Genomic DNA, 19,438 nt, shown 5'->3' on the forward strand with positions numbered 1-19,438 from the left:
ATCTGCTGCCCATTAATTTGATTGAATGACCCCTGGTTCTTAAGTTATGTGAAGAAGTAAATAGTACTTCCCTATTCACTTTCTCCACACCGTTCATGATTTTATAGACCTTTGTTATACCCTCCCCACAAGTCATCTCCTTTCTAAATTGAACAGTCACAGTCTTTTAAATCTCTTTTCATATGGAAGCTGTTGTATACCCCTAATAATATTTGTTGCCCGTCTCTATACCTTTTCCAATTTTAATATATCTTTTTTGAGATGGGGTGACCAGAACTTCACACAGTATTCGCGGGGTGGGCATAGTGGATTTATTCAGTGGTTTTATGATATGTTCTGTCTTATTTTCTATCCCTTTCCTAATGGTCTGTTAGCTCTTTTGAATGCCATTGCACACTGAGCAGATGTGTTCAGAGAACTTTCCACAGTGACTCCCAAGATCTCTTTCTTGAGTGGTGACAGCTAATTTAGAACCCATCAATTTGTATATATGTAGTTGGGATTAGTTTTTCCAATGTGCATTACTTTACACTTATCAACATTGCATTTCATCTGCCGTTTTGTTTAGTCACTCCGTTTTGTGAGATCCCTTTGTACTTTGTTTGTCAGTGTACTTTGTACAAAGCAGTTAGCTTTGGATTTAACTATCATGAATGATTTAGTATCATCTGCAAATATTACCACTTCACTGTTTACCATCTTTTCCAGATCATTTATGAATTTGTTGAACAGCACAGGTCCCAGTACAGATCCATGGTGGACCCCACAATTTACCTCTTTTCATTATGAAAACTGACCATTTATTCTTACCTTTTGTTTCATATCTTTTAACCAGTTCCTGATGAATGAGAGGACTTCCTTCTTATCCCATGACTGCTTAGTTTGCTTAAGAGCTTTTGGTGTGAGACCTTGTCAAAGGCTTTCTGAAAGGCCAAATACAGTATATCATCTGGATATCTATATCATGCTTGTTGACACCTTCAAAGAATTCTTATAGATTGGTGAGGCATGATTTCCGTTTACAAAAGCCGTGTTGACTCTGCCTCAACATACCATGTTCATCTACATGTCTGATAATTCTGTTCTTTACTATAGTTTCAACCAACATGCCTGGTACTGAAGTTAGGCTTCCTGTCCTGTAATTGCTAGAATTGCCTCTGGAGCCTATTTAAAAAAAAACGGCTTTACATTAGCTACCTTCCAATCATCTGGTACAGAGAGGCTGATTTCAGCAATAGGTAACATACCACCGTTAGTATTTCTGCAGTTTCGTATTTGAGTTCCTTGAGAACTTTCAAATGAACACCATCTGGTCCTGTTGATGTGTTACTGTTTAATTTATCAGTGTGTTCCAAAACCACCTCTGCTGAAACCTCAGTCTGGGACAGTTCCTCAGATTTGTCACCTAAAAGAATGGCTCAGGTGGGGGAATCTCCCTAATATTTTGTGCAGTGAAGGTTGATACAAAGAATTCATTTAGCTTATCCACAATGGCCTTGTCTTCCTTGAGATCTCCTTTAGCACCTCAATTGTCCAGTGCACCACTGATTGTTTGGCAGGCTTCCTCTTTCTGATGTACTAAAAAGAATGTGTTTTGCTCTGAGTTTTGTGTCTTTTGCTAGTTGCTCTTCAAATTCTTTTTTTGGCTTGCCTAATTATATTTTTATGCTTGACTTGCTAGAGTTTAAGCTCCTTTCTAGTTTCCTCAGTATGATTTTACTTCCCATTTTTAAAGGCTGCCTTTTTGCCTCTAAAAACATCTTTGTGGTTTAGCCATGGTGGCATTTTTTTGGTCCTTTTACTTCTGGTTTGTTTGTTTGTTTAATTTGGGATATGCATTTAGTTTGAGCCTCTATTATGGTGTTTTTATATAGTTTTCATGCAGCCTGCAAGCATTACCCTTGCGATTAATCCTTTTAATTTCTGTTTAACTAGCTTCCTCATTTTTGTGTAGTTCCTCTTTATGTAGTTAAATGCTACTGTGGTGGGTTTCTTTGGTATATTCTTCCCTACAAGGATGTTAAATTTAATTATGTTATGGTTGCGGTGAGGTTCAGCTATATTCATAGAAACATAGAATATCAGAGTTGGAAGGGACCTCAGGAGGTCATCTAGTCCAACCCCCTGCTCAAAGCAGGACCAGTCCCCAGTGTTTGCCCCAGATCCCTAAATGGCCCCCTCAAGGATTGAACTCACAACCCTGGGTTTAGCAGGCCAATGCTCAAACCACTGAGCTATCCCTCCCTGCTTCACCTCTTGGACCAGATCCTGTGCTACACTTGGGACTAAATAAAGAATTGCCTCTCCCCTCAAGGATTTCAGGACTAGCTGCCACAAGAATCAGTCATTAAAGGTATCTAGAAATTTTATCTCTGCATCCTGTCTTGAGGTGACATGTTCCCAGTCAATATGGGGATAATTGAAATCCCCCATTATTATTGGTTTGGTGGGTTTTTTTGGTTTTTTTTTGGTTTTGGTTTTGTAGCCTCTCTAATCTCCCTGAGCATTTCACAATCCTTTTGGTCTGTAGTACATTCCTACTCCTATACTCTTTTATTCAAGCATGGATTTGCTAGAGTCTGTTGTACAGCTTGTTTCATTTCAGATGTTTACTATATTTAACTCCCCCACCATGGCCAACTCTGTCATTCCTCTCTATGTTGTCGTTAGTATTTCCTTGCCCAGTTGATTACCATCATTCCACCAAGTTTCTGTAATGCCTATTGTATCAATATTCTCATTTAATACCAGGCACTCAAGTTCACCCATCTTAATATTTAGACTTTTAGCATTCGTAAATCAGCTATTATAAAATTTGTCACTTTTTAGCTGTCTGCCTTCACATGATATAATTGAATGGGACTCTTTTTCGGTTGACTGTTTCTCTTCAGTTCCTATCTGTACATTATTAACTTCTATCCTCTCCTCTTTTACTAGGACATAGATTATCTCCTTTTATAAATCCCTCCCCAAGGGATATCTCTGTCTGAACTGTGTGCTCCTCCCGCCCCAGCCCTTAGTTTAAAAACTCCTTTATGACTTTTTAAAAATTTTATGTGCAAGCAATCTAGTTCCGTTTTGATTTAGGTGGAGCCCATTCCTGTGTAGGCTCCTACTTTCCCAAAAGGTTCCCCAGTTCCTAATAAACCTGAATCCCTCCTTCCAACCCCATTGTCTCATCCACACATTGAGACCCTGCAGTTCTGCCTGTCTAACTGGCCCTGCATGTGGAACTGGAAACATTTCAGAGAATGCTACCATGAAGGTTCTGGGCTTGAATCTCTTACCTAGCAGCCTGACTTTGGCCTCTAGGCATCTCTCTTCTACCTTTCCCTATGTCACTGGTACCGATGTGTACCACAATCACTGGCTCCTCCCCAGCACTACACATAAGTCTGTCTAGATGTGTCAAGGCTGATTCCCCACTCTGGCACTTGGAGTGCAGAATGTGGGGGCCCGCAAGGATTCTAAAAATTAATACTGGCCACTCCAGGCTTGTATTAAACTCCCAAGATTACAGTTTCTCGCTGACCTTGGATGGGTAGATGCTGCTACCACTCTATACTATGCAAAAAAAACCAAAACCCTTTGAAACCAGAAAGATGCACTTGGGAATTCCTTCCTGTGGGGTACCCTCAAGCCCTTTCACACACACCCCGGGGAAGAGCTGAGAAAGAAAAACAAAGGAAATCAGCTGTTGCCACCAGCTAATTAAACAACATATGCACAAACCTCTTAGGACGCCAAAATCCAAGCCTGTTCTTAAAAAAAGGTAAATTTAATTAAAAACAAAAAGAAAGAAAATACGTCTGGAACTTAGGTTTTTGCTAGATTTAAAAAACTCACTTACAAAATTTAAACATCAAGAATAACCTTCTTGAGGTCCAGCTTTAAGGTTACAAGCAAAACAAAAAGCATCTGGGGTTAGTATAGAGGAGTTCACAAGCCAGGAAATAAACCTAATCGCTTCTTTCTAAACATTCTTGATCTACTTACACATTTGGGAGTTCCAAATAAGTTCCAAATAAGATCTCAAGGAAGACAAGGCCATTGTGGATAAGCTAAATGAATTCTTTGGATCAACCTTCACTGCACAGAATATTAGGGAGATTCCCACACCTGAGCCATTCTTTATAGGTGACAAATCTGAGGAACTGTCCCAGACTGAGGTTTCAGCAGAGGTGGTTGTGGAACACACTGATAAATTAAACAGTAACACATCAACAGGACCAGATGGTGTTCATTTAAAAGTTCTCAAGGAACTCAAATACGAAACTGCAGAAATACTAACGGTGGTATGTTACCTATTGCTGAAATCAGCCTCTCTGTACCAGATGATTGGAAGGTAGGTAATGTAAAGCCGTTTTTTTTTAAATAGGCTCCAGAGGCAATTCTGGCAATTACAGGACAGGAAGCCTAACTTCAGTACCAGGCAAGTGGGTTCTAGGTATAAGCTGATGATTTATGATCATATCTGGCTTAAAGCCTCTCATAGCATAACTCTCCCTGTTCCCCTCTTTCCTGAGGAACACAACAGACACAAAGGGGAAGTTTTTTCCCCCGATTTTAATAAGTTCTAGCCTTCCCATTGGCTCTTTTGGTCAGGTGCCCACTCCTTTTCCTTTACCTGGGGGACTTTGTTAACCCTTTACAGGTAAAGCAAGCAGAGAACAGCCACCAAGAGGGACTTTATAGCTAACTGGCTGGCTGGGTATCCATAAAAGGGAGCTACCCCCCACACCTTCATTTATCACAAGATGTCTCGAGAGATCTGCAACCTTTGCACATGGCAGGCAATTTGCCATGTGGTTCTCAATCTATATTTCTAATGATTAAATCTCCCATTACTATTACCTTACTCTTCCTAATAACTAGGGTCTCCTCTCCTACAGGGGTATCCTCAGTGCAAGAGGGTACCGTGACATCATCTGAAAGGAAGGTCCCAACTGTGGGATTGTTTCCCTGTACCCCAGCTTGATGTTCTCTTTCCCTGAGACTTTCATCCTCCTTGATAACACAGGGGCTGTCAGACTAGGGACCACTCCAAGTCCCTGAAAGTCTCCTCTAAGTACCTCTTTGTCTCCCTTAACCCCTCCATTTCAGTGACTCTGGTCTCAAGAGCCCAGTCTCTGTGGGCCATGAGTTGCTTGCACCAAATGCACACATATGCCACCTGCCTGTGAGGCAAATAATTATAGATGCTGCATTCAGTTCAATAAACTGAATAACCCCCCACTCTGCTGCTGGACTTCTGCCTGGATTATTTTTACTTTTGCAGGGTTGTGTGTGTTTTGTTTGGGGCTTTTTTGGCAGGGAGGCAGTTACTGGTCTGAGTTTACACTATGTTTGGTAGGTGTATCTGCCTCTCACAGGCCTTTGCAAAACTCCCCTATTTGCTGTTCCTGTTCCCTAGCTCCTCTGTTTCCTTAGGAGCTGGCTTTTTAAACCCCTGTTCCCCTGAGTTAGCCCCGCCTCCTTGTCAAGGAATCCTAAAAGGAGTAGGGATCAAAGATAGCAGGTTAGAGCCTTGTTAATAAGCTCTCAGCCTAACCTAACAGGCCCCTTGGCTAAGCACACAGGTGACAACAAAGATAACATTTCATGAAAGCCCGTGCTTCTGCAAATGTCCTTGTGCTTTATAGACAGTGTTAATTAACATAATACTCACAGATACCATGGGATTTCAATACAAGCCCTGAAGTTATTCCCATTGAAACCAGTGTCAAAGTTCTCATTGTTGACTAGGAACAGGTTACGGTATATACTGCATGCTCTCATTCAAAAGTGAGTTAATGTTATGAAAGGCATTGAATTGATATCTCTGGAGCCCCAAATCCTCTTACTCACATTTGCTACAGGCATCAAACTCTGCATCTTGCAAATATGCTTGAACTCCAAACTACAGGGACATCTTTTGGGAGCAAAATAGTATTTTCATGTCTCTGCCCTAGTTGGTTCTTGCCCTCTATGAAATCTTCAACAAGGATGCCAGTTAGTGTCTGTTTCAATGGCATCTTTTGTGTTGTGGATACCTGTTCACTTAAAACTGTATGAGTAGGGCCCTACCAAATTTACAGCGACAAAAAAAGCGTCACAGACCATGAAATCTGGTCTTTGGTGTGCTTTTACCTATACTATACAGAGTTCATGGGACCAGCGTTTCTCAAATTGGGGGTTCTGACCCAAAATGAAGTTGCAAGGTTATTTTAGGCGACTTACGGTATTGCTACCCTTACTTCTGCACTGCCTTCAGAACTGGGTGGCTGGAGAGGGGCGGCTGTTGGCCGGGTGCCCAGCTCTGAAGGCAGCACCCCGCCAGCAGCAGCGCAGAAGTAAGAGTGGCAATACCATACCATGCCATCCTTACTTCTGCGCTGCTGCTGGCAACGACGCTACCTTCAGAGCTGGGCGGCTGGAGAGTGGCGACTGCTGACTGAGGTCCCAGCTCTGCAGGCAGCAGCACAGAAGTAAGTGTGGCAATACTATACCATGCCATCCTTATTTCTGTGCTGCTGCTGGCGGATGCTCTGCCTTCAGAGCTGGGCTCCTGGCCAGCAGCCGCCGCTCTCCAGCTGCCCAGTTCTGCAGGCAGTACCGTCGCCGGCAGCAGCACAGAAGTAAGGGTAGCAGTATTGCAACCCCCCCTACAATAACCTTGTGGCACCCCTACAACTGCTTTTTGGGTCAGGACTCCTACAATCACAACACTGGGAAATTTCAGATTTAAATAGCTGAAATCATTAAATTTATTATTTTTAAAATCCTATGACCATGAAATTGACCAAAATGGACCATGAATTTGGTAGGGCCCTGTGTATGAGAACAGCACATTGCACATCAGCCACTGAACAGATTTTGGTCACTGCTATCCTAGGCTAATTGAAATCTATATATAGAAGTGAAAAGTTCTCTAAGCCTTTACTAACCCCCTGAGTCACGCAGCCCCATATGTAGTTAGTAGAAAGTATGTTTGTTAAATGAGGACTCTATCAAAGCAGTAAGAAAACATAAAAAGGCCCTACTGGGTCAGACCAAAGGTCCATCTAGCCCAGTATCCTGTCTTCCAACAGTGGCCAATGCCAGGTGCTTCAGAGGGAATGACTAGAACAGGTAATCATCAGGTGATCCATCCCCTGTCGCCCATTCCCAACTCCTGACAAACAGAGGCTAGGGATACCATCCTTGCCCATCCTGGCTAATAGCCATTGATGGACCTATCCTCCATGAACTTATCTAGAGCTGCCTCTTCTGTAGGACTGAGCACAGTAAGGTGCTGTTACATTCAGGAAATTCACATTGGTATAACATCACACTAGTGCCATCCCCTAATGTTGAAGTTCTGCACCAGTGAAAGAGTGGTAACATGGTGAAGTAAACTGTCTCGGTATATGTCCTACTTTGGCTGATGCAGCATGTCGGCATTAGAAGTTCACACCTGTGTAACTACATTGAGGTATCAGAGTAACAGCCGTGTTAGTCTGTATTCGCAAAAAGAAAAGGAGTACTTGTGGCACCTTAGAGACTAACCAGTTTATTTGAGCATGAGCTTTTGTGAGCTACAGCATCACTTCATTGTAGCTCACGAAAGCTCATGCTCAAATAAACTGGTTAGTCTCTAAGGTGCCACAAGTACTCCTTTTTTTTTTTACATTGAGGTAGTTACACCAGTGAGAATTTCCTTAATGTAGACAGAGCCTAAGAGGTGTTCACATTTAGAGGGCTTGTGGGCATTTCTAATAAAGTGTTGGTGGGGATGGGAGGGAGGGAAGGAAAGCTGATCTTAACCTTTGCATTTTCAAATTAGAGTGCTGGAACATGTTTCTTTTTTTTTTTAAGTATTTATAAAATTGTAATGTAATCCTGGAATTCAAAAGTTTAACGCCAGCTTTGGAAAAATAAAATGCAAAAATGTAGAACAGGTCAGTCCTTTGCAGTGGATCTATGTTGGGCTGACTCCTGGTTTCATTTCCCCTGGAGTTACTGCTCTGGAACATTGAAATTACTGGACCAGATCAGCTCAGCGACCTGTCTCTGACATTGGCTAGTACCAGATGCTTCACCAAAAGGGACAAGACTCTTTAGTAGACAATTAGCTACCATGGGGGAAGTTTCTTCCTACTTCCTGCCAGCTACTGATTGTCTTGCGCCCTGCATCATGAGGACTTACAGCTTTTCTGTTTTGTTAATATCCTATCTAATGTAAATGTGGCTAGTCTTGTTATCCACATAGTGGTCTAATCCCTTTTTTGAAACTTTTAGTGATATTTTGTAGGAGTGTTCCAGAGGTTGAGTACATGTGGTGTGAAAAAGTATGCTATTTAAGTTTAAATTTGTTGACTTTGAGTTTCCTTGAATATCCTCTTGTTCTTGTATTATGAGAAAGAATAAACAGGAGCATCTGGGTTACCTCCTCTAAACCATCCATTACTTTTTATAACTCTGTCATATCTCCTCTCTAATCTAAATGGTCTCAATCTGTTGAATCTCTACTTTAATGGAAGTCTTTCCGTTGCTCTAAATGTTTTTGTACCCGATCTCTGGACATGGTCTGTTTGTGCAAAATCTTTGTTTAAAAAAAAAAAAAAAAAAAGGGTGACCACCAGGTGAGGTTGTGCCATCTATTTGTAATATGTGTTTAGTTCTGGTCATCCTTTCTTTACAAAGATTTAGCAAAAAGTGACATGCATTATATTTTCAGCACATTGTTTGCTTTTTTTGACTGCTGCTGCACACTGAGTGAGCAGAAGTTTCCACTGTGCAGTTCACAGCAGTCCATGGGCCTTTTCCCTGAGTGCTTACAGTTAAGTTAGAACCCAACAATGTGTATGAGTTTTTCACTTCATACCTTTCATTATGCTTTACTTTGCAGTTGTCAACTTTGTGCTGCAGGCTCACCTAGCTTTTCTAGGTCCCTCAGACGTTCCTCAGTCTTCACTAACCTACATAATTTTATGTCATCTGGAAATGTTGCCACTTCTCGGGTCACACCCTCCCTTTTCCAGATTCTTTGTAACTGAATTAACAATACCAGTCTTCGTACATATCCTTGGGTTGCCCCTCTATTGATCTTTTGCCATATTGAAACCTGACCATTTATTCCTGCTCTTCGTTTTCTGTTTCGATTTAGCATGTTTCTCATCCCTGACAGTACTTTACTTCTCACCCTATGAATACTTAGTTTCCTTAATAGCTTCTTATGAAAAAGTTTGAAAGACTTTTGGAGAGTTCATATAGAGCATAACAACCAAGTTCTCCTTTAGTCACTATTTTGTTGACACGCATTAAGAATTAATACGAGAATAGAAAAGTTGTGCTGGTTTGTCCTTTCCACGTCATGGTCAACTAAATGTTTTATTATTCTAATTGTAACTGTTATTTCAGCCAGTTTTACTGGTATTTGAAAGAAGGCATGATGTCTGTAATTCCCAGCACCACCCAGATACTTTTTTCAAAGATAGCTACAATTTTACTACCTTCCAATCCTCTGATATGGGAAGTCATTTTAATGTGAGATTGGATAGTTTTGTTAGCAGCTCTGTTGCTTCATTCTTAAATTCTTTTAGAACTTTGGAATAGATGTCATCTTGTTCTGAAGGCTTATTGCTCTTTAATTTATCAACTTGTTTGGACATCTCAGTTTTTGACAGTGCCTCATCTTTATTGGTGGTGGTGATTAGAGTATCTTTTATATTACACTGCCGTTTTCCTTTAAGTATCAAATCACTATTTCCTGCTTGTCTGGTTTTAAAAACTGTATCATAGTTGTACCTTCTGAAGCTTAAGTGTTTTAAGTAGCTCTCATACCTATATAGTATTGTGTGGAGCCATGGGGTAGCATCTGTTGAATATGAAAATTTCTTTTCTCACAACTTTGAGGTTTTCTCCCCCGTTTGTTTTAGTATCTGTCACTAACTCTGGAATGTTTATTGCTTACATTACAAAAATGTGCCTGCAATACCAGTGGTTGTATATGAAATTGAGGTCTGTAATGTAAATTTTGATCCTTTAATGTATATTCTTTCATGATTTTCTTCATTTGGTGGATGACGGTGCTGGTCTGCTTGGGAAAACCAAGGGGATTTTTTTTTTAAGGTTAGAGGTTGACTAGAAAGGTGATGTTTCTCTTTCAAATGGAGAATTTTACATCTTATCTGTTCAATTTGATCTGTTAAGTGAGAGTTGCAGAGCTGTTGTGAATATAAGAGCTGTTAGTATGTATATTTTAAAGAACTATTTATTTTTAGAGCCATTAGTTTGTTCAAAATGGTAAGATATTTAAGAAAGTTGCTTTGTGTGGTACACAGCGAGGAAATATTCTGTTCATTCCTGTGAGTTGTCAATTGGAATTGGAATTGTGCCAGTTGTGGCTTTGTTTTTCCCTGCATCTTTTTTGGTTTGTTTCCTGGATTTCATTTGATGTTGCTGGTAAATTTTGAAGTGTTCCATAAGACTCCGATGATAACCTCAAGATAACGATGTGTTTTTTGTGCTGCTCATTCTTGTTAAACACAGCAGAGCTGTTGCATTTAACTTGGGAGCTGCAGTTAAGGTGAATGCATACAAAGGGTGAGTGTTGAATCATCATCAACCAAAGTGACCATTCAGGGATCAGGGCTTCCTTGTAGTAGGGATGCAAAATGTAAACCAGTTAACTAGTAAGCATTAGTTTTATTGGTTTACCCGCTTTAACCATTAATCCCTGGGCTGGCTGGCTGGCCTCAATGGCCCTGTGCGTGGCCGGCCACAGCTGCAACGGCTGGCGGAATCGGCCACAGCCGCAACAGCTGGCTGGCCCTTTAATCAGTTAACCATTTAAACAAAATATTTTTAATCATTTAAACTTTTAACTTTTAAAATGGTATTTACAACCCTACATTGTACTAAGGGTCATATAAACACAATAAAGACAAACCTTGACCCAAAGAGTTCACAAGGGAGGATTATGACAAATGCAAAATGTGGATGAAATAGGTAAAAGGAGGAGGTGGGAAGCCACATTAATAGCAAAATTAATATGTTGAGCATAATGTATTCTCAGTTTACCACCTGCCTAATGAGTTTTATTACAACTGTAAGTGAGAATATAAATCAATAGGCCAAGTATATGAATAAGTGAGAGTTAGTAAGATTGCAAATAGGGATTTTAAAAGCCTATTAAATAGTGTATCATATCCTCAATTCTGTTAGCTCAGATTATTAGCTATAAATTACAGGTTGTAAGGGACTGATCACTCTAGAGAAATAGGAACCTAAAATATGGATTTTTTTTTTTAGCAGTTCATTAATGCTGCCTGGTTGAAAACATTTGAGTGAATTGTTCTATATCTCAGAGTTCGATTGAGGCAACCAATTGGCTCACAACACAATGCCCAGCAGTGATGGAAAAGAGACATTTTAGCCACGAAAACGGAGGGCAGGGGCAAAACCTTGCTTTTTTCCCCAAATGTACAATAGGGTCTTAAATACGACCCTGAGAAGATAGGACTTTACTTTTAACGGTCTCATCCACAAGCCACACAGCCAATTGCATGGTTAGAGTTGGTCAGCTGATGAAGAATCATGCATGGTGTGATTTGATGATGTGTGTCCAAGGAGTCTAGATATTTCAAACATATGCTTACAGATCTTAGCCATCTCCTGTTGCTTTAGGCATTGTTAGCAGTGCATCTACTGTTACTAGATAATCCTTCTACAATGTCAAAAAATGAGGTAATTTCTGGGAAGAACGAATGAAAGCAACAGGTGTTTCAGGAATAAATTCCCACATAATCTAAAGCCACTTGTAACAAACAAGACACCTGATCGTAATAATTGAGTTACAGGACTGAGTTAATTTGTTGTGTAACCCCATAGGAGAGAGTGGGTAAATTTTACCATAAAATAGAAAACAATACATTGATTTATTTTTCCTCAATTATTAGATCAATATTAGAGCTGTAAGCTTTGAAAAAACCCTCCAGGCAAGTTTTGAAAAAGGCAAATACGAAATAATAAACTGTACTGAATTCATTTTAGTTATTTCCTTGTTCATTCCACAGTATCATCAATGATAATAGCACTGCTCTGAGAAAAGTGTCAGGCAATTAACTGCACCTTTTTTGTGTAGGCCACACCTATTTAGATAACTGTAAACCAAACTTGTTCCACTAGCTTCTTTGCAATGCAAAGGTGAGTTTCTTAAATGTTTGTTGAGAATCTGTAAGATCTTTCCCTATCCCTGAACCAGATTATACCATATTAAAATAAGTCAAATTTTTGTGCTGTTTGACAGTGCTGCTTTAATTTTGTATGCAAGCCAAGTGCTTAAAGACACTGATAACATACTACTGCAGATGTATGATCATGAATATATGATATATTGTAGATATAATTTATAAATACATATGTATACACAGGTGTGTATGTCCATATAGACTTCCTATAGATACCATAGAGCCTGCTTCTCCACTGCTTTACACCTTTTGCAGTCATTTACACCTGCACAGAGATAATCATATAATGTAACAATGTTGATGTATTATATTGCAACTCAATTTTGTAATCTTGCATTAAATACCTACTGTGACATATATGATAACACATGGAAATCAGTGGCAAAACTCTTGTTGTCTTTAGCAATAATAGGATCAGGCTCCATAACTTTGATCCTTTACTCAGTTGTTTTTTAGGGATACTTTAAATGTATATTTGAATTTAGATAGATCTCATTTATCCCATAAAATGTAATACAACTCTAAAATATCCAGAGACAAATGTAACAATCATTTGTACTACTTGTGGGAAAAACATTAATATTTGAAAGTAAAAGCTGCTTTTTAGCTGCCACATCTAAAGCCAGAGTGCAACATACTAGGCAAAAAGGTAGTGAACTTGAAGGCAAATCTGTACAATTGTTAACTCGATAATTAAAGCAGCAATTTGCTGAAGGAATAGTTCCCGTGTTAGGAATACAGATGGCTAACTGGTAACATAGCCTAAAGGCAATTATTAAATCTTAAAACATTTTAATGAACAATTATAGGTGTCTCAAGCTTAAAAGTAAACATGATTTCTGTCAAAATATAACACTCTGAAACAATGAGAAACTGTAGATTTTTGCATTTTAAAAATTGGTATCTAATGTACTTTACTGGATATTTAAAACTTGTTCCTCTAGTAGAAAAGTTTTAGGATACAAAACCTGTTCCAACTGGAGTTGCTCCAGTTGGCAATCTTGCTAACTGTTTGTTGATTTTAGCCAACCAACCAATAAAGAACAGAGAATTTAAATGATATTTCTCTGCTGTTTTTCTTGTCGAATAAGAGTGTATGCTCTTCTTGGCAAAGACTGCCTCTTAATATGTGTTTGTACAGAGCATAGCCTGGTGGACCCTCAATATTGATTGGGGTCTCTAGCTGTTACTGTAATATAAACAGATAATGAAAACAATAAATCACTCTTAAATTTGTAAAGCACTTACAAGTATGAAATGTAGGATTGGAAGAGACCTTGAGAGGTCATCTGGTCCATCCCCTTGTGCTGAGGCAGGACCAAGTATACCTAGACCATCCCAAGTGTTTATCTAACCTGTTGTTAGAAACCTCCCAATGACAGAGATTCCACATCCTCACTGGGTAACCTTTTCCAGTGCTTAACTATCCTTATAGCTAGACGTTTTTTCCTAATATCTAACCTAAATCTTCCTTGCTGCAGATTAATCTGCTCGCTCCTTGTCCTACCTTCAGTGGACACAGGGTTGTGAACAAGGAGGGGCAAATGAGCACACCGCCCCCCCCCCCCCCCCCCAGTAATTGTCAGGGGCACAGAACTCCTCCCAGCCCTAGGGCCATGGGGAGTGAGCTACTCCCAGGGCCTCTTGGTATCCTGTTACACCTGTTCTTTGGTTACGCTTTGATCTCTCTAGGTATGACTTCAGCACCTTTCATAAGCACTGAATAGAATTAAACATTTTAAAAAGGCAGTCTGATTTATCTGCAGGCAAATTCCGAACATGCTGAAAACTTGGCCATATATGCCTGATGGTCAAGCAAATGGACAGAATCCATCTCGTCCTTCGTGCACTTACTCACCATCAGTTGATTAGCACAATGGGGAATTTCTCTTTTGTGGATTCTTCCAGCTCCACAATGAATTCTCTTGGCATTTCCTCCTGGTTTTGATTTCTGTCCTGGAAGTTGCTTTCACTAAGAAAACATAACTAAGGTGCCATGATCACTCTTCTGTGCAACTGCCCTGGTGTTCTTCTGTATTTCCCTTTATATTTAGGAATGACTTTTTTTTTTCTTTTTAGTTGTTCAGGCTTTCTTGTCATTAGGTCTGAGGAATTGGGCTCGGCCTCAGAAGAGACTGGCATTTTCTTGCACCTGTACATTTGTTTGACAGCTTGTAGCTTAGTGGTTTTGAGCCTTATTAGATGCTGCTTTCAGTCACACTTTATTTCCTCTCTAAAGATAAGTTTGAGTCACTTTTTGATTTTCCAATCCCTTGGCTAATGGAGTATTTCTGTACAGATCCAGTCAGTTCAGAATAATGGATTTGGGGACACCAGTACCTTCCAAAACAAATTTTTTTTATTATTATTATTCAGATATGCTGATCAGGTTGTCCTCCTTAGAAACTGTAGATTTTTTCCTTGGTGCTGAAATTTGTTTCTTTGTGTTTTGATGCCTTTGTGTATTTGAAAGCTACTGGTAGGAGAGAATATAGAATTTCAGGAATGCTGCAATCTGTTCTTGCATTGGTTGTGTTCACGTTGGCTGCCTGACAGTTGAAGACAATGTAACTCACCATGGATTTCCATGGGAGGCTTTTCTTTTTGTGTGTGATGCCAAATCGAAACACCTAAAATTAAAATGTTTGTGTAAACTCAAAGCAGTCATTTTTTTTTCACTATATTTTTCTGTTGTTTCTCTGTAGGTGCTGCCACCAATCAGCAAAAACAGTGGAATGCTTAATGTCACCTTTAAATATGACAGTAAGTTAATCACCTACAACAGATAAAAATCTCAAGTTCTCTCAAAAACAAAAAGCCCAACTCTTACTCTTTTATAGCAACATGACTTTTAAAAAAAATTTTCTCACAATTCTTGTGAGTTTGTGAACTGTAGGTTTATGTAAACAAAGATGATTGAAAAATGCTTTAAAAGCCCAAATCTCACTCTTCTATAGCAACATGACTTTTAAAAAAAATAATTCTCACAATTCTTGTAGGTTTGTGAACCGTAGGTTTGTGTAAACAAAGATGATTGAAAAATGCTTTTGGTGAGATATTTTTACTAAATTATAATAATTAATAATAAAAACACATTTCTACTGTCTGTTATCCATTCTGAGCCCATCCAATGTCTCTGTCATTCAAAAGTAAACTTCCATACAGGAGGCAGCAGCTGCCAAAAATAGGCAGTCACTTCATCCATGCTTACCAAAATTTATGCCATGTAAAGCAGGATTCCATTATGCCAAGTTTTACATTGCTTAATTTTTCTTTGGTCTCTTTAAAAGGAAGACATATTTACACTCTAAAATTAGCTAGTGGTGATTTTAAAAGTAAATTGTCTGTAAGGTTTATATGGTTTTAGTAGTTTTTCCTTACATATACTAGTAATAAGAATGTAGATTTATTTAATACTGAAAAGGTTTAAAAATCTAGTATAGTTTGTACCCTTTGTGTGTTTCATTGACTTAAGAACATAAGAACGGCCCTACTGGGTCAGACCAAAGGACATCTAGCCCAGTATCCTGTCTCCCGACAGTGGCAAAAGCCAGGTGCCCCGGGGGAATGAACAGAACAGGTAATCATCAAGTGATCCATCCTCTGTCGCCCATTCCCAGCTTCTAAATTCATGAGAAAAAATGTGTTTGTTTTTAAGTTTGTAAAAGCTTGTTTTTCTGAAATCTAAATTTTGTGTGTAAACGGAGTTGAGTTCCTTTAAGTAGAAAATAAATTTAATTTGTCCTCATGTAAAGGGAATATACTAGAAATAGGTTTCATTCCAATGATTAATGTTAAATATCTGAGTTTTAGTTTGTTCTCTCATGAACTATAATCTGATTTGCATCTCTTGGCTCAGGATATGCTAACACATACTCAGCTATCTGTTGGGTATACCAGGGCCATATCTGCATTGGGACTTTACCCTGTTTTGGCAGTCAGTGGCCCACCACCAGTATAGCTGCACCAGTGTAAACTTAATGCGTAGACTAGGAAAGCCCCGATTTTGCAGCAGTGGAGCTAAAATAAACAGCATCAGTGCAAATAACAACTTTCTTTGTCTACATTTGGAGTGTGCACCTTTACAACTACATCACTGACTGGTTGCTGGAGTTGGAGTCAAGTCCTTATGTATTAAAACCTAGTACGCTTACTGGAAACACTGAAGGAAATCGTTTTGTTTCATTCTGATATATCTTCGTTTATCCTTGGTCACAATTTCATATGAGCCCTCTGTTTATATGACAGGTTTCAGAGTAACAGCCGTGTTAGTCTGTATTCGCAAAAAGAAAAGGAATACTTGTGGCACCTTAGAGACTAACCAATTTATTTGAGCATGAGCTTTCATGAGCTACAGCTCACTTCATCAGATGCATGCCGTGGAAACTGCAGCAGACTTTATTTATACACAGAGAATATGAAACAATACCTCCTCCCACCCCACTGTCCTGCTGGTAATAGCTTATCTAAAGTGATCATCAGGTGGGCCATTTCCAGCACAAATCCAGCTTTTCTCACCCTCCACCCCCCCACACAAATTCACTCTCCTGCTGGTGATAGCCCATCCAAAGTGACAACTCTTTACACAATGTGCATGATAATAAAGTTGGGCCATTTCCTGCACAAATCCAGGTTCTCTCACCCCCCTCCCAAAAACCACACACACAAACTCACTATCCTGCTGGTAATAGCTCATCCAAAGTGACCATTCTCCCTACAATGTGCATAATTAAGGTGGGCCATTTCCAGCACAAATCCAGGTTTTCTCACATCCCCCCCACCCCCATACACACACAAACTCACTCTCCTGCTGGTAATAGCTCATCCAAACTGACCACTCTCCAAGTTTAAATCCAAGTTAAACCAAACATCTGTCCAGTTTGACCAATGTACATGGCAGTCCAATCTGGACATTGGTCAAACTGGACAGTCTCTACGTAAAAGAATAAATGGACACAAATCAGATGTCAAGAATTATAACATTCATAAATCAGTCGGAGAACACTTCAATCTCTCTGGTCACGCAATCACAGACATGAAGGTCGCTATCTTAAAACAAAAAAACTTCAAATCCAGACTCCAGCGAGAAACTGCTGAATTGGAATTCATTTGCAAATTGGATACTATTAATTTAGGCTTAAATAGAGACTGGGAGTGGCTAAGTCATTATGCAAGGCAGCCTATTTCCTCTTGTTTTTTCCTACCCCCCCGCCCCCCCCCCCCCCAGATGTTCTGGTTTAACTTGGATTTAAACTTGGAGAGTGGTCAGTTTGGATGAGCTATTACCAGCAGGAGAGTGAGTTTGTGTGTGTATGGGGGTGGGGGGGATGTGAGAAAACCTGGATTTGTGCTGGAAATGGCCCACCTTAATTATGCACATTGTAGGGAGAATGGTCACTTTGGATGAGCTATTACCAGCAGGATAGTGAGTTTGTGTGTGTGGTTTTTGGGAGGGGGGTGAGGGGGTGAGAGAACCTGGATTTGTGCAGGAAATGGCCCAACTTTATTATCATGCACATTGTGTAAAGAGTTGTCACTTTGGATGGGCTATCACCAGCAGGAGAGTGAATTTGTGTGGGGGGGTGGAGGGTGAGAAAAGCTGGATTTGTGCTGGAAATGGCCCACCTGATGATCACTTTAAATAAGCTATTACCAGCAGGACAGTGGGGTGGGAGGAGGTATTGTTTCATATTCTCTGTGTATAAATAAAGTCTGCTGCAGTTTCCACGGCATGCATCTGATGAAGTGAGCTGTAGCTCACGAAAGCTCATGCTCAAATAAATTGGTTAGTCTCTAAGGTGCCACAAGTACTCCTTTTCTTTCTGTTTATATGATAATTTCTGAAATCTAAATCCTTTATTGTGAATTCCTATTCTATGTCTAACCTCACATTAGCATTTAAAGAAAGCCAGCATAATTTATGCCTATCAGATCCTACATGGAATAAATGGTCACTAGAAGAGGGTAATAATTTCTTACCTGAATAAAGAAAAGCAGGAAATAGCAATCAGAGCAGTGATACCCACTTGTAGGTTCACACAGTGCAGCCTGTTTACACCCTAATAACTGTCATGTTTTTTACCATTAATTCTTGCATCAGGATCTGAGGTTAACCAATGACAAATGTTAATTTAAAATGCTGCTCCAAACTCCCTGATTAAGGGGGTTATTTAAGTTTGGCAGTACTGCAAGGAGGTCCCCTATACCAAGGCTTAAGATTTTACATAATACAGAAACATATACTGATAAAGAAGAGCCAAGAGAGAGAATAATTTGGCTACCTAGCTCTGATTTAAAAGGCATTTATTTTGTTGCATAGCCTGCCCATGAGGTAAGACACTACATAGTAGGGGTTAAATAATTTGTTCAAAGTGAGAAAATAAATGTTTATCCAGTTTCGTATTTAACTTGGATTTAACAGAAAAAATGCCTCCCTGTAAAGCCTGCAAATTGTTCACTGCTGTGTTCTTTTTAAACATTTTAAATCAGGAACTCGCATTCAACCCTAAGACATTTTGTGCTATATTGCATTTTGGCAAATTGTTATTTCAGCATAGCATTTTAGTAACTAGGATCCAAAATCTTAGGTAAGGCTGTTAATTGCATCCAGAACTTGCAAGAAGTTGTCCTCCAAACTTTCCATTGAAAGCGAGATTTCTATTCTCCTAAGAGGAAAGTCATGCTGTCATTTGGTTGACTTTTAGCAACAAATTCCACTTACAATAACTGAGGACTAATTGCTCAATTTTCATAAAACTTAATACAGTACAGAATATATTGTTCTTAATTATGCAACAATTACCTAAAGGAGCCAAACAGCTCACCCTTGTCATTCATGGTAGAAAGCCCACTTCAGAGATTCAGTTTGTGTGATTAATAATTTTTCATTTGTAGTTTTCAAGGGAGTGTATTTGATTTAAATTCTTATTTTCTGCATTGGCTTGATCATATCAGTCAACTTCATTTGCAAGCATAGTATAGTCGAGTACCTAGAATCAAATTTTGAATAATTGATTATTGTACTGATATTACTGTGGTACAACTTGCTGAGCTGTTTGGACAACATGGACTAGGTCCAAGGACATATTCACAGCTAGTGAAAATAGTTGTAGTTAATGGTGTCTAGAATCGATGATTCGCAGTCTGTATGCTTGTGATATTTTAGGAGAATATGTAGAGGGGACAAGGAAGAAGATTTGAAAAAGATTTAAAAAACCAAAAACCTT

General features: G+C 39.4%; 1 protein-coding gene across 2 annotated transcripts in view; it reads left to right on the plus strand.

Moving 5' to 3' along the window:
* IL17RD (interleukin 17 receptor D) overlaps positions 1 to 19,438 on the plus strand; it is an 89,848-nt gene that overhangs the window by 41,617 nt on the left and 28,793 nt on the right. For both annotated transcript variants that reach the window (XM_084632862.1, XM_084632863.1), the window contains exon 2: positions 14,918 to 14,975. In XM_084632862.1, coding sequence (XP_084488988.1) covers positions 14,918 to 14,975 — 58 coding nt within the window. The remainder of the gene's footprint in view (positions 1 to 14,917; positions 14,976 to 19,438) is intronic.

This window comes from Lepidochelys olivacea (assembly GCF_965140295.1).
Source record: "Lepidochelys olivacea isolate rLepOli2 genome assembly, chromosome: 7".
In the NCBI taxonomy this organism is placed as follows: Eukaryota; Metazoa; Chordata; order Testudines; family Cheloniidae; genus Lepidochelys; species Lepidochelys olivacea.